Source organism: Phycodurus eques, chromosome 13 (assembly GCF_024500275.1).
Source record: "Phycodurus eques isolate BA_2022a chromosome 13, UOR_Pequ_1.1, whole genome shotgun sequence".
Classification (NCBI taxonomy): Eukaryota; Metazoa; Chordata; class Actinopteri; order Syngnathiformes; family Syngnathidae; genus Phycodurus; species Phycodurus eques.
In genome coordinates this window covers 9173265-9188256 of record NC_084537.1, presented here as the reverse complement: position 1 = coordinate 9188256, position 14992 = coordinate 9173265, and the positions used below count along the sequence as shown (strand labels likewise).

The 14992-nt window shown below is 45.1% G+C and overlaps 1 protein-coding gene across 2 annotated transcripts in view; it reads left to right on the top strand.

Annotated features, from left to right (window-relative positions):
• Positions 1-14490, top strand: part of ankrd12 (ankyrin repeat domain 12) — a 47352-nt gene extending 32862 nt beyond the window's left edge. For both annotated transcript variants that reach the window (XM_061695128.1, XM_061695129.1), the window contains 7 exons: positions 11-153; positions 227-374; positions 5124-9247; positions 9328-9426; positions 9839-9982; positions 10054-10149; positions 13550-14490. In XM_061695128.1, the coding sequence (XP_061551112.1) occupies positions 11-153; positions 227-374; positions 5124-9247; positions 9328-9426; positions 9839-9982; positions 10054-10149; positions 13550-13735 (4940 nt within the window). In that variant the 3' untranslated portion in view covers positions 13736-14490. The remainder of the gene's footprint in view (positions 1-10; positions 154-226; positions 375-5123; positions 9248-9327; positions 9427-9838; positions 9983-10053; positions 10150-13549) is intronic.
• The last annotated feature ends 502 nt before the right edge of the window (positions 14491-14992 follow it).

Below are 14992 nucleotides of genomic sequence, written 5' to 3'. Positions count from 1 at the left end.
TGTTGACCAGGTTGGACCCCGCTACATGAAGCTTGTAACCTGGGCTACTACGATGTGGCTAAGGTGTTAATAGCAGCCGGCGCTGAGGTGAACACGCAGGGTCTGGATGACGACACGCCTCTTCATGACGCATCCAGCAGCGGCCATAAAGACGTAAGACATGCACCGATTATTCGTCATCACGTTTAGCTTTGATTCATATCCATGTCCTGTGATTCTCGTCCAGATTGTGAAGCTGCTGCTACGCCACGGTGGTGACGCCTTCCAGGCCAACAAACGTGGAGAGCGGCCGGTTGATGTGGCCGACTCAGAGGAACTGGAGCAGCTGTTGAAAGGAGAGACGGCGCTCTCGGACCAAGCTGACAGCTCCTCAGGTACATGAAGGATATACATACAGGCTGCAACATATAATTGCTATTTGTAATCCAAAAGGGCTTGCTCACAAACACATTTTCAGAAATCAGAAGCTCAAGAAATGTTTACACTGTTCCAGAGTCCTGCCACGAAGAGCGAAAATCTTCGCCTTGCCTCTCATTCAGTCGAATAAGAATTTGGCACTATTATTAAAGTGCCTGTAAAGGGAGCAAAAAAAGTGTCATGTGAATTTGACACACAACAGAGTAAAGTGTTTTTAAAACACCTGCCAATTTTTAATGAATAAAAAAAAATCACCATATATGTAAAATACGGTTCTAAACTAATGAAAAATAAGGCCCCCCCCCCCCCCCCCCAAGCTGCTGGACTGTGCGGGTGTGTCCGCTGAAGGCGCTGGAAACGGGCCTTTCACCTGTCAATCAAATAAGTTTGCACCTTCCTCCTCCTTTGCTATGTTCTCAAGTGTCTGTAGTCAGCTACTGGCTAAATAACCTGTGCCGCTGTGTTTAAAACCAGTTAACTTTCACTTGTCTCTCATATTTTACGCCCGCCGTTGTTGAGTGAGCTACTCATCTCGTTAGCTTGGGCGGTAGCGAATGTAAAAAAAACAGTTACAGTCGTGCTCACCATTATTTGCACCGCTTCATTTTTTGCATAACCTGTAATCATATCTTCAGAAATAAATGGAAATCTACCAAACTTATATCATCAGGATCTTTTAATTTAACAAAGTTTTTTTTTTCAACTTTTGATATTGTAATTTCAAAGAGAACCAGAAAACGTGCAGCAATATTGGCACTCCTTAATATTCTGTGGCACGGGGGCGGGGGCAGTGATGACAGCCTCCAAGCGTTGTATCCATCACGAAGCTTTTTGCACTTCTCAGGTGGTATTTTCTCCCACTCTCCCTTTGCCGTTTGTTCTATCTCTTGAACATTTGCAGGGTTCTTTTCTCCAATGGCAGATTTCAGCTCCGCCGTGGCATATTGGACGGACCAAACGTTGGTCCTACTATGTACTAGCCTAGCCGCTTGTAGCAAGCCGCTTTGCAGTGGACCAGTAGTCCAACTCGCCGTCTGCTCGCTACGTGAGCTGCGCGTGGGTCACCACAACAAAGACACTTTACTCCAAATAACACACTCCAAATAACAGTCCATGGAATATGTATTTTTGGGTTGCAGGCATAGCTTGATGGCTTACTGGATGATGTAGTGGTAAAAATGGGCCGTTATTACTCAGTAAGTCATAATTGCGGCGAATAGCCACAGACGGCGCTCTGTGCTTATATACAGTTGTGCTCATAAGTTTACATACCTTGGCAGAATTTATGATTTCTTGGCCATTTTTCAGAGAGTATGAATGGTAACACAACTTTTCTTTCACTTATGGTTAGTGCTTGAGTGAAGCCATTTATTATCAAACAACTATTTACTCTTTTGAAATCAGAATGACAACAGAAACTACACAAATGACCCTGATCAAAAGTTTACATAACATAAATGACAGCTTGGAGTCTTTTGTGGTAGTTGTGGATGAGGCTCTTTATTTTCTCTGATCTAAAACTTCCCATTCTTCTTGGAAAAAGGTGTCCAGTTCCTGTAAATTCTTCGTGCTGTCTTGTATGAACTGCACACATGAGATCTCTCCAGAGTGGCTCAATAATATTGAGGTCAGGAGATTGAGATGGCCACACCAGAACGTTCACTTTATTTTTCGGTTGCCAATGACAGGTCAACTTGACTTTGTGTTTTGGATAATTTTCATGTTGGAATATCCAAGTACGTCCCATGCACAGCTTCTGAGCTGATGAGTGCAACTTTTCCTCTAGTATTTTTTGATAACATGCTGCATTAATCTTTCCATCAATTTTGACCAAGTTTCCCGTGCCTTTGTAGCTCACACATCCCCAAAACATCAGCGATCCACCTCCATGTTTCACAGTAGGAATGCTGAACCTTTCATCATTGGCCTTGTTGACTCCTCTCCAAATGTAACGTTTATGATTGTGATTGTGTTCGTTTTGATCATATCACTACAGATTATTTTGTTCCAGAAGTTTTGAGGCTTGTCTCTGTGCTGTTTGGCATATTGTAAGCGTGATTCTTTTTTCATTTTTATGAGTTTTTTTTGTTTGTTTTTTTATTGTGGAATTGGCATAGTAAGGGCTTTCTTCTGGCGACTCGACCATGCAGCACATTTTTCTTCAAGTGCCTCCTTATTGTGAATCTTGAAACATCCACACCACTTTTTTTTCAGAGAGTCCTATATTTCAGCAGAAGTCATCTGTGTGTTTTTCTTTGCATCTCGAACAATTTTCCTGGCCGTTGTGGCAGAAATTTTTGTTGGTCGACCTGATTGTGGTTTGGTTTCAACAGAACCTCTCATTTTCTACTTCTTAATTAGAGTTTGAACACTGCTGATTTGCATTCTCAGTTCCTTGGATATCTTCTTATATCCCTTTCCTGTTTTATACAGTTCAATTACATTTTACCGCAGATCTTTTGACAATTATTTTGGTTTCCCCATGACTCACTGCAAGGGTCTGTCAGGATCACAGAAACTCACTGAACCTTTATACACACACTGATTACAAGCAGACAGATCACAGGTGTGGATGGTTACCTTGAGTAGCCATTCAAACCCATTTGTGTCAACTTGTGTGCATGTTATCAGGCCAAAATCTCAAGGGTATGTAAACTTTTGATCGGTGTCATTTGTGTAGTTTCTGTTATCATTATGATTTAAAAGAGTAAACACAGTTGTTTGATAATAAATGGCTTCACCCAAGCACCAACCATGAGTGAAAGAAAAGTTTTTGTGTTATTCATTTTCTCTGAAAAATGGCAAAGAAATCGTAAATTCTGCCAGGGTATATAAACCTATGAGCACAACTGTAGTTAGGAGGGCCAGCGCATGCTGTTCCCTGGTTGCATCAGCACGCCCCCATTTTAGCCCTGCCAAAAAAATCTGAACTGAGATGGTGAAAATGCTATGTCTCAACAATTCAGTACTAAATTTTTCTGTCTTTGCACATTTTCAGCACTTCAAACATAATGTTGAAGTGCTGAAACGTTGGGACGTTGTGTTAAACATAAATAAAAAAAAGAATACAATGATTTGCAAATCATGTTCAACCTATATTTAATTGAATACACTACACAGACAAGATATTTAATGTTCAAACTGATAAACTTTGTTTTTAGCAAATAATGATTAACTTAGAATTTTATGACTGCAACACAGTCCAAAAAAGCTGAGACAAGGTCATGTTTACCACTGTGTTACATCACCTTTTCTTTTAACAACATTCAATAAATGTTTGGGAACTGAGGACACTAATTGTTGAAGCTTTGTAGGTGGAATTCTTTCCCATTCTGGCTTGATGTACAGCTTCAGCTGTTCAACAGTCCGGGGTCTTTGTCGTATTTTACGCTTCATAATGCGCCACACATGTTCAATGGGAGACAGGTCTGGACTGCAGGCAGGCCAGTCTAGTACTTGCACTTTTTTACTACGAAGCCACGCTGTTGTAACACGTGCAGAATGTGGTTTGGCATTGTCTTGCTGAAATAAGCAGGGGCGTCCATGAAAAAGACGTTGCTTCGATGGCAGAATATGTTTCTCCAAAACCTGTATGTACCTTTCAGCATTAATGGTGCCTTCACAGATGTGTAAGTTACCCATGCCATTGGCACTAACACAGCCCCATACCATCACAGATGCTCGCTTTAGAACTTTGCATCCATAACAGTCCGGATGGCCCGGAGGACACGACGTATACAAGTTCCAAAAACAATTTGAAACATGGACTCGTCGGACCACAGAACACTTTTCCACTTTGCATCAGTCCATCTTAGATGAGCTCGGGCCCAGAGAAGCCTGCGGCGTTTCTGGGTGTTTTCGCTTTGCATAGTAGAGTTTCAAGTTGCACTTACGGATGTAGCGCCGAACTGTATTTACTGACATTGGTTTTCTGAAGTGTTCCTGACCCCATGTGGTGATATCCTTTACACATTGATATCGGTTTTTGATGCAGTGCCGCCTGAGGAATCGAAGGTCTCGGGCATTCACTGTTGGTTTTCAGCCTTACATGCAATGTTTTCTCCAGATTCTCTGAAGCTTTTGATGATATTATGGACTGTAGATGATGAAATCTCGAAATTCCTTGCAATTGTACGTTGAGGAACATTGTCCTTAAACTGTTCGACTATTTTCTCACACACTTGTTCACAAAGAGGTGAACCTCGTCCCATCTTTGCTTATGAATGACTGAGCAATTCAGGGAAGCTCCTTTTATACCCAATCATGGCACCCACCTGTTCCCAATTAGCCTGTTCACCTGTGAGATATTCCAAACAGGTGTTTGATGAGCATTCCTCAACTTTCTCAGTCTTTTTTGCCACCTGCCCCAGCTTTTTTGGAACGTTGTTGCAGCCATAAAATTCTAAGTTAATGATTATTTGCTAAAAACAATAAAGTTGATCAGTTTGAATATTAAATATCTTGTCAATTAAATATAGGTTGAAAATGATTTGCAAAGTATTGTATTCTGTTTTTATTTATGTTTAACACATTATCCCAACTTCATTGGAATTGGGGTTGTATTTAAAAAAAAAACGCAAATGACTTAGCAGGCACTTTAGAAGCAGAATATTTGATTCCATTTATTTATTTATAATTCAGTTATATTGTGCAGGTGTACCTAATAAAGTATCCTGTCATGTATATCCGACCTCTTTGTATTGCAGACTCAGAGGACCCACCTTCTGTCAACCCATCCAGCATGGACGACAACATGGACGACTCAGACGCAGAGAAGGACTCTGACGTGAAAGCTAAGTCGTCATCTTGTGTGCCGGACCTAGACGAGTACGAGTTCAAGGACGAGGAAGAGGAGGAGGACCTCAGTAAAGCGCTCAATGAGCGACACATCCTGCGGCGGGAATTGCGGCAGAGGGACAAGGAGGACAAAGAGCGCAACAATGTAGCTGGGAAGCAGAGTGCCAAGGGCAACACCCCCTCCAAGTCCAAGAAGCCGAAGATCCCACGCGTACACTGCAATTCGGACACGTCCAGCGACGAGTTTGAGAGCCTCCCTGACAAGAGGAGCTCGCCCACCTGCTCCCAGAGATCGGAGGGCGTCATGACCAAAAAGGACAGCAGTGAGCAGAAAGACAAGGGCAAAGTCAAGAAGAAGAACAAGAGCCAGAATAAAAATAAGGAAAACCAAGAGGATGGGAAGGAGAACAGCAAGACGCTGGTCCTCCAGCTGGCCACCGTGTCGGAGAGCATGGACAAAGGCCGTGAGGAGGACTCTTTTAAGATGTCCTTCAGCCCCAAAGATGACTCATCCGTGCACCTCTTCCACTTGTCGACCATCAAGTCTCCCAAGCTCATCCACGGCCTGGCCGACAAGCACACACTGCTTAAGCAGGAGAACAGCTCATGTCCCACCGACACCATCAAGTATAACCACTACTCAGATGCTGACTACTCCACGGAAGGCTCGAGCACCAAGGCCCACAAGCACAAGGAGAAGAGCAAGCACCACCAGAAAGATGGCGAGCGCGACGACAGCCACTCCAGCCCCTGGAGGGATACCACCGGCCCAGACAGTACCGAGAGCGCAGTGCGTAAAACGGACCTGGATGTCAAAGCAGCAAAGAAGCACAAACTCAAACACAAGGAGAAAGACAAACATAGGAGAGAGTATGAGGCGGAGCGCAGCCGTCACAGGCAGAAGGATGCCAGGAGAGAGGGCCACAGGAATCTAGAATTTGACAGAGAGTTCTGGAAGGAGAACTTCTTTAAAAGCGACGAGATGGATGACACGCTACTCGTGAAACGTGAAGCGGAGGAGCACAGGACATCTGACTGCTCCCCTTTCAAGGAGGAGAAGAACACCAAGGAGAAACATTCCAGTGGCAAGGAGAAGCGGCTGAGGGAAGAGCGTGACAAGGACAAGGCGGTGAAAAAAGAGCGCAGGGAGGAGAGGCCGAAAGAGCGCGACGACAGAGGCGACTGTGGCGGCCGGATTCCAGATGCTGAGCCGCCGCAGAGCAACAGTGTGCAAGAGGAGACTGATGAGAAGCCCATAACCCTCACTGCTGATCAGGAACATCTGGAGCCCATACGTGAGAAAACAGACAAGCGGCTCCCAGGAAAAGAGAAGGAACCGGAAAAACTGGAGAGAAGGCATCCGGACAAAGAAAAAAAGATCAGGTCGGAGCACACAGACAGAGCAGAATCACAGAATCAGTTGGAGCGCTGGAAGGAAAAAGAGCGCTCCGGAGCAACATCCTGCCACTCGCCAGGTGATAAAAACTACAAGGAGAGTGACAAACTCAAGTCTTTATCTGCTGCAAAGAAACACGAAGACAGCAGGAAGAATCGTGACAAACTTGACAAACGCTCCGATAGAGATTACAGTGTCACGGATCACAAAGAAAGGGATCGCGTTAGCTCCGATAAGAAAATGAAGCCTTTGGAGAAAACCTCAGATCACGGCAAATCTGACCGCTCCAAGGAGAAGGACTGTGACAGGAAAAGAAAAGAGAAGGTAAAAGACGGAACCTTTTCCTCGAGTTCAAATCTAAAAGTACTTCTGGAAGAAAAGAAGGCTTATCTCTCTGAGGGTGGAAAGTCCTTGTTCACGAAATCCAAGGAGGAGGCTGTGAGGACACCAGAGAAGGATCGGGAACGGAGGGAGCGGGACAGAGATCCGGACAGGCACAGGGACCGACACAAGGACCGCTCCCTGCAGGCCAAAATTGGCAAAGTCAAGCCGAGCGAGACCGACACTGAAAAGCCCAAGCAAAAAAACCCCACTCCCGGAGCGCGAGACGCCAGGCCTAAAGAGAAGCGCTTGGTGAACGACGACCTGATGCAGACCAGCTTTGAGCGCATGCTCAGCCTGAAGGATCAAGAGATAGAGCAGTGGCACCGGAAGCACCTGGAGAAGATCAAGCAGAAGGAGCGTGAGAGGCTCAAACAGAGACCTCTGGCGGACCATGGAAAATCCAGGCCAAAAGACAAGACTAAGACAGACGCCTGCTTCACCAAAGAGCTAACGCGGTCCAAAAGCTCTGAATCTTCCGACACCCACGGTCGAGAGAAACCCCTGAAGGACACCTCCAGCCTCAGGACCGTGTCCCTGGACGGAAAGACCTTGCCTTCCATCGGCACCAAGGTTATGTCGGCAGTTGAGAACTGCTTAAGCAGATCCCCGCGGCCCGAGGGTGAGCACTGTGGTCTCATGTCCAGGTCCATGTCCCTGGTCTCTGTCGCCAGCTCCGAGGACTCCTGCCAGGCTGCAATGTTGACCCCCAAACACGTGGAGTACGACTCTGACATGAACCCGGAGGCAGCTGACATGCAGCCTACATTCTTGCAGTCTTCCCTCGTCATCCAGGCCACCAGATTGCCATCTGTTTTGGATAAGGATTGCGGCGTTCTTCCGAATGTGCAGCGCCCGACATTTCCCGGCAGACACGAATCTGCATACCTCAGAGCCATCCTGGACGAGGATGCCAACACGTCCACTGAAACCAGGGTGGCTGACAGTCCGAAGACGCCCCACATAGAGGGTCCACAAACGCGAGAGACGTCAACAGAAAAAGACGAAGTGGACGTCGGTCCACAATGTTCAAATTCTGAGTCTGTCATAGAGTGTGATGATACTGCTGGCAGCTCCTCGCCAAACAGAGAGCCTCCAAATCTCACTCTCTGTGGTAGTCCTGCAATCAAACCCCCTGATGCCATTGTCATGAGGGATATCCCCTGTCTGGAAAGTCCAACTTCACAACCAGACGCTATTAACAGGGACTCTGACCCACCGTCAGCATCTCTGTCTACAGAACCACCAGAGTTCACGAACCCTGAAAGCCTCCAGCCTGGGGAGCCTGTGCCTGCGAGCATTCAGCCGGTGGACTCTTCTTCATCAGCCCAGCTTTGGGACCGGAAGGAAAAACCAGTGACCGCAGATGGTGCAGAACACCAAAGTGTGGAAAATGTCCCAGAGAGCCTCAAGATGGAGGCGACAGAAAGTCCAGTACCCTCCACCAGCACGACTGAATCCCTACCAAGCACAGAGTCCAGATATCCTCGAGAGAATTTGGATCTAAGACCTCCTGATGTAGTCATCTGTGACGCTCCTATGGAGCCGTCTGAAGACAGGTCAAGCCTTGCCAAGGACCATGAGATATGCAACATCCCGCAGAACCCTGACAATCCTCAGAATTCTTCACTTGAAGAAGAGCTGACTGCAGAGTTTTCCTCGGAGTCCCACTCGGAGTCCATGGACGTGGACCCCACAGACAGGAAACCAGAGTCCTCTGCTGAAGAGTCGAGTCTGGCTGCCATGCAGCCAACAGGCCACAGCGACCTGAGCAGCAGCAGCTGTAGCAGCAGTAGCAGCAGCAGCGGCAGCAGCAGTAGCAACACCTCGGGAAACTCATCCCCCCAGTCCGGAGAACCGGAATCTGACTGCTCTGTTGCCAAACTCAAGCTCCGCTCCTCAGACGAGGACCTACATGTGCCGCATCCACGTAAAAGGAAGATGCTCAAGCCACCCTCCTTCCATGTTGGTCCAGTCCCGCAGCAGGACCAGGAACGGGAGAGTGGCGAGCCTGTCCAGCAGCAGTCGCTTGCCGCTATCGTGGCGTCAGTCAAGCTGGAGGAGATCGAACCCTATCAGACGGAGCGCGCCAACCCGTACTACGAGTTCCTGCACATCCGGAGGAAGATCGAGGAAAAGCGCAAGGTGCTGTGCAGTGTGGCGCCACAGCCGCCACAGTACTACGACGAGTACGTCACCTTCAACGGCTCCTACCTCCTAGACGGCAATCCGCTCAGCAAGTTGTGTATTCCCACGGTAAGTCCACACAAACATATTTTTTTATTATAACTCAAATGTAGAACTTGCGATTTAAATGATGTAAATATCCTGAACAGATAACTCCGCCACCCTCGCTACCCGAGCAGCTGAAGGAGATGTTCAAACAGCAGGAGGTGGTCCGCATGAAACTGCGTCTGCAGCACAGCATCGAGAGGGTGAGGCATAATTAACTGTTTTCCATCCATCTATCTTATATAGCGTTTATCATGCTGGACTGATCTCTAGTAAATTTTGAATAAAGCTATTCAGATACGATCAATCAATTTTCTATAGTGCTTGTCTTCATTAGTGTGAACTGGAGCCTGTCGCAGGTGACTTTGGGCAAGAGCGGGGTGCACCCTGGATTAGTTGCTAGCCAATTGCAGGGCACAAATAGACAAGTATTGACACAAACATTCACGCCTATGGAAAATTTAGAGGAAGTCGGAGTACCCAGATAAAAGCGATACAAACATGAGAGAACAGTGAAACTACAGAACGGTCTGAGCCGAGATTTGAAACTGTGCCCAAGTCTTGCGAGTTTGCCAGCGTCACACGATTATGTTTTTTCCTTCTTCCCTTGCACAGGAGAAGCTAATCGTGTCCAACGAGCAGGAAGTCCTGCGCGTGCACTACCGCGCAGCAAGGACACTGGCCAATCAGACGCTGCCGTTCAGCGCCTGCACCGTGCTGCTGGATGCCGAAGTCTACAACATGCCCCAAGACGTTCAGGTGAGAACCACAAAAGCGACTAGATACTCCTCAGTTAGTGGCTACTTGATGTGAGCGTGTTTGCATTGCAGAGCGACGATGGCAAAACATCGGTGAGGGACCGATTCAACGCTAGGCAGTTCATGTCCTGGCTACAAGACGTCGACGACAAGTTTGACAAGCTCAAGGTCAATTGTAACATCGATTAGAAAAGTGCTACCTCACATCTGAGTGATGGAGTCGACCTGACTAAATAAATATTTAAATACACCGTAAGGTGTTGCCCTAGCATTTACTGCACTTAAAAATGTTCAGGGTCTTTAAACACTTTTAAAACAATACATTTAAGCATATGTAAAATATTGAGGGCGGCACGGTTGGCCGACTGGTTAGAGCGTCTGCCTCAGAGTTCTGAGGACTGGGGTTCAATCCCCGGCCCCGCCTGTGTGGAGTTTGCATGTTCTCCACCTGCCTGCGTGGGTTTTCTCCGGGCACTCTGGTTTCCTCCCACATCCCAAAAACATGCATGGTAGGTTAATTTACAACTCTACATTGCCCATAGGTGTGAATGTGAGTTCAAATGGATTTTTTGTTTGTATGTGCCCTGCAATTGACTGGCAACCAATTCAGGGTGTACCCCGCCTCCTGCCCGATGAAAGCTGGGATAGGATCCAGCACGCCCGCGACCCTAGTGAGGAGAAGCGGATCAGAAAATGGATGGATGGATGGATGGATAATATATTGAGAGAGAGAGAGTAATGGATAACACAAAAATATTGTACAAACAGTACAAGAACAGTCTCAACTGCAATAACAAAAAAACAATCCACAATGTTGTGGAACAGCAAAATAGTGGGGCTTTACTATAAAAAAAATGTACATAGAAATTTAACCTTTTTAATAAATGATTGATGAGTTGAATTTTACATAACATTTTGAAAAATGTTATGTATATTTCATAATTGGTTATTTATTGTAACTGATAAAATAAAGCAATATTACTTGGTTTTCTATATACATTTTTAAAAATATGAAATAATTGTTTTTAATTTAATTTATTCTTAAATCCATCCATCCATTTTCTGTACCGCGTATCCTCACTAGAGTCGCGGGCGTCCTTGAGCCATTCCCAGCTATCTTCAGGCAAGATAATATTACAAATATAGAAATATTTGTAAAATAAATTTCTAAATTCATTTTAACAGTGGGACAAAAAAGCATTTAATCAGCCACCAATTGTGCAAGTTCTCCCACTTGAAAGATTGTTTTTTTTTTTTTTTTAAAGAATTTATTAGCAAATTATGGTGGAAAATAAGTATTAGGTCAATAACAAAAGTTCATCTCAATGCTTGTTATATACCCTTTGTTGGCAATGACAGAGGTCAAACGTTTTCTGTAAGTCTCACACACTGTTGCTGGTATTTTGGCCCATTCCTCCATGCAGATCTCCTCTACAGCAGTGATGTTTTGGAGCTGTCGCTGGGCAACGCAGACTTTCAACTCCCTCCAAATATTTTCTATGGGGTTGAGATCTAGAGACTGGTTAGGCCACTCCAGGACCTTGAAATGCTCCTTACCAAGCCACTCCTCCGGGCGGTGTGTTTGGGATCATGCTGAAAGACCCAGCCACGTTTCATCTTCAATGCCCTTGCTGATGGAAGGAGGTTTTCACTCAAAATCTCACAATACATGGCGCCATTCATTCTTTCCTTTAAACGGATCAGTCTTCCTGTTCCCGTTGCAGAAAAACAGCCCCAAAACATGATGTTTCCACCCCCATGCTTCACAGTAGATATGGTGTTCTGTGGATGCAACTTGGCATTCTTTCTCCTCCAAACATGACAAGTTGAGTTTTTACCAAAAAGTTCTACTTTGGTTTCATCTGACCATATGACATTCTCCCAATCCTCTTGTAGATCATCCAAATGCTCTCTCACAAACTGCAGATAGGCCTGGACATTTACTGGCTTCAGCAGGGGGACATGTCTGGCACTGCAGGATTTGAGTCCCTGGCGGTGTAGTGTGTTACTGATGGTAGCCTTTGTTACTTTGGTCCCAGCTCTCTGCAAGTCATTCACTAGGTTCCCCCTGTGTAGTTCTGGGATTTTTGCTCACCGTTCTTGTGTGATCATTTTGACCCCACGGAGTGAGATCGTCCATGGAGCCCCAGATCGAGGGAGATTATCAGTGGTCTTGTATGTCTTCCATTTTCTAGTAATTGCTCCCACAGTTAATTTCTTCACACCAAGATGCTTACCTAATGCAGATTCATTCTTCTCAGCCTGGTGCAGGTCAATTTTGTTTCTGGTGTCCTTTGACAGCGCTTTGGTCTTGGCCATAGTGGAGTTTGACTGTTTGAGGTTGTGGACAGGTGTCTTTTATACTGATGAGTCCAAACAGGTGCCATTAATACAGGTAACAAGTGGAGGACAGAGGAGTGGCTCTCCTCTTACAGGTCTGAGAGTTACAGGTCTGAGAGCCATAAATCTTGCTTGTTAAAATACTTATTTTACCGAGGAATTTACGCATGAATTCATTAAAAATCAGACAGTGATTTTCTGCATTTTTTCCCCCTTCATTTTGTCTCTCATATGTGAGGTATACCCATGATGAAAATTACAGGTCTCTCTCATCTTTTTAAGTGGGGGAACTTGCACAATTGGTCGCTGACTATAATATGTTTTTACCCCACTGTATATATAAAACAATAAGTGACCATTACATTTTTTTCCTCAAATAATTGGTTTATTTATTGTAAATAAAAATATATCTATGCTCGTAAAATAAAATAATACAATAACTTTTAATGTATTCAATATTTTTCTTAATATATATTTACAATCTATCCATTTTCCTCCACTTATCCGAGGCTGGGTCGCGGGGGCAGCAGCCTCAGCAGGGAAGCCCAGACTTCCCTCTCCACAGCCACTTCCTCCAGCTCTTCCAAGGGGATTCCGAGGCGTTCCCAGGCCAGCCGAGAGACATAGTCTCTCCAGCGTGTCCTGGGTCATCCCCTGGGTCTCCTCCCAGTGGGACGTGCCCAGAACACCTCAACAGGGAGGCGTCCGGGAGGCATCCTAAACAGCCACCTCATCTGGCTCCTCTCAATGCGGAGGAGCAGCGGCTCTACTCTGAGCCCCTCCCGGATGACGAGCTTCTCACCCTATCTCTAAGGGAGAACCTGGGCACCCTACAGAGGAAATTCATTTTGGCCGCTTGTATCCGGGATCTTGTTCTTTCGGTCACGACCCACAGCTCGTGAAATATTTTTAATAGTAAAATTTTAAAAAGTACCTCCTTTTAATTTATTAATAAATTGCATGAAATATTTTTTGTGAATGAAGCTTTTTTTTGTTTTGTTTTTGTATTTTGGTTTGGTTTTTTTGTCAAATGGACACTTATCTATTCATGTAATTTGTAAATTGTGGTGAATAATTTGTAAATACAATTTTAAAAAACAATTAAATAAGCAATTTTACACGCATATATACATGTAACCTTTTTTTTATTTGATAATTGGTTTATTTTTGCAAATAATAAAGTGACAAGTCTTATTAAAATAGACATTTTCTAATCTTCATTTCCCAGACGTGCCTGCTGATGCGTCAGCAACACGAGGCGGCAGCGCTGAATGCCGTGCAGCGCCTGGAGTGGCAACTCAAGCTCCAAGAGCTGGACCCGGCCACCTACAAGTCCACCAGCATCTTCGAGATCCCTGAGTTCTACATCCCGCTGGTGGAGGTCAACGACGACTTCGACCTCACGCCCATATGAGGGAAGCCGACGACACACCATTCTCGCGGCCGGCTCTATGTGACGACGGCGACCAAAAATGCAAAGCACTTAAAGGGGCGGTGCGCTCAACCAGCGCAGTGGGGATCACTTACGACCGCCAGCAAGATGCCGGTCCAGGAGAACAAGGGGTCGGCCAGCGCAGGATACCGGGGCGCCAAACAGGACGCCGAACCCTTCGCCGTCACCATCATGACGCGTTAAGCAGGGTCACTTACACACACGCATGCACACACACACAAAAATCACAGTTGAGTGTGTATACCTTTGTGTACAGATTGTGCTCTTAATTTTTTAACTTATTTTATACATACAAAATCTTGTGCATTTGTACATAGCAAGAAAATTTGTAATTATGGTTTTAAAAGCGCTGTACAAAAACCAACCAACAAAAAAAAGTACAAGATACTTTGATTGTAAAAGTCTCCCGTTTTAATGGACCAAAGTGTTTGTTTTCGGTGTGTTTTCCTCTTTTTTTGTGATGTCCGCGTGTGGTTTTTCTTTTTTGTTTGTGTTTTTCCCGCTGTCACAATTTAATGCTGTGCATGCCTTTTTTCAACCTCACCAAATGTTTTTTTTTTTTTTTTTTTTTTTTCCCCCACCTGTACTCGCCTCCTCCTCCTGTGTGAGTGTGTGGGTGCATGTCCGTCCCGCGTGTGCTTTCGAGTCTTTGGAGGAGAGCGATGGAGTAAAAAAAGAGAAAAAAAAAAGCAAACGACAGTTTCAACGCAAGATCATGACAAAAAGCTATTTTTTCAACATAATGCCTTTTGATGAACAATAGTTCTAAAAAAATGTCTATTTTAATATTTACTTGTTACATGACCTGTACATACTTGTAATATATATAATTGAATAAATTTTATTTGTTGTGAAACTAAAACTTGCTTGTGCTGAGATTTTACATTTTTAGGAAATGCGATTCGGTCGTTAACAACGTCGCCACCGGCGCCGTCAACCTGCGGGGCGCCGTTGGAAATTCAGCTACTGTGGGTCGAAGTCGAAGAAGAAGAGGTGGAAAGCGGGTTCTTCGGCAGAAAGAGAAGAGGAAAGAGAACTGAATGTGGGGACTTTGAATGTTGGGACTATGACAGGAAAATCTCGGGAGTTGGTTGACATGATGATTAGGAGAAAGGTTGATATATTGTGTGTCCAGGAGACCAGGTGGAAAGGCAGTAAGGCTGGAAGTTTAGGGGCAGGGTTTAAATTATTTTACCATGGTGTAAATGGGAAGAGAAA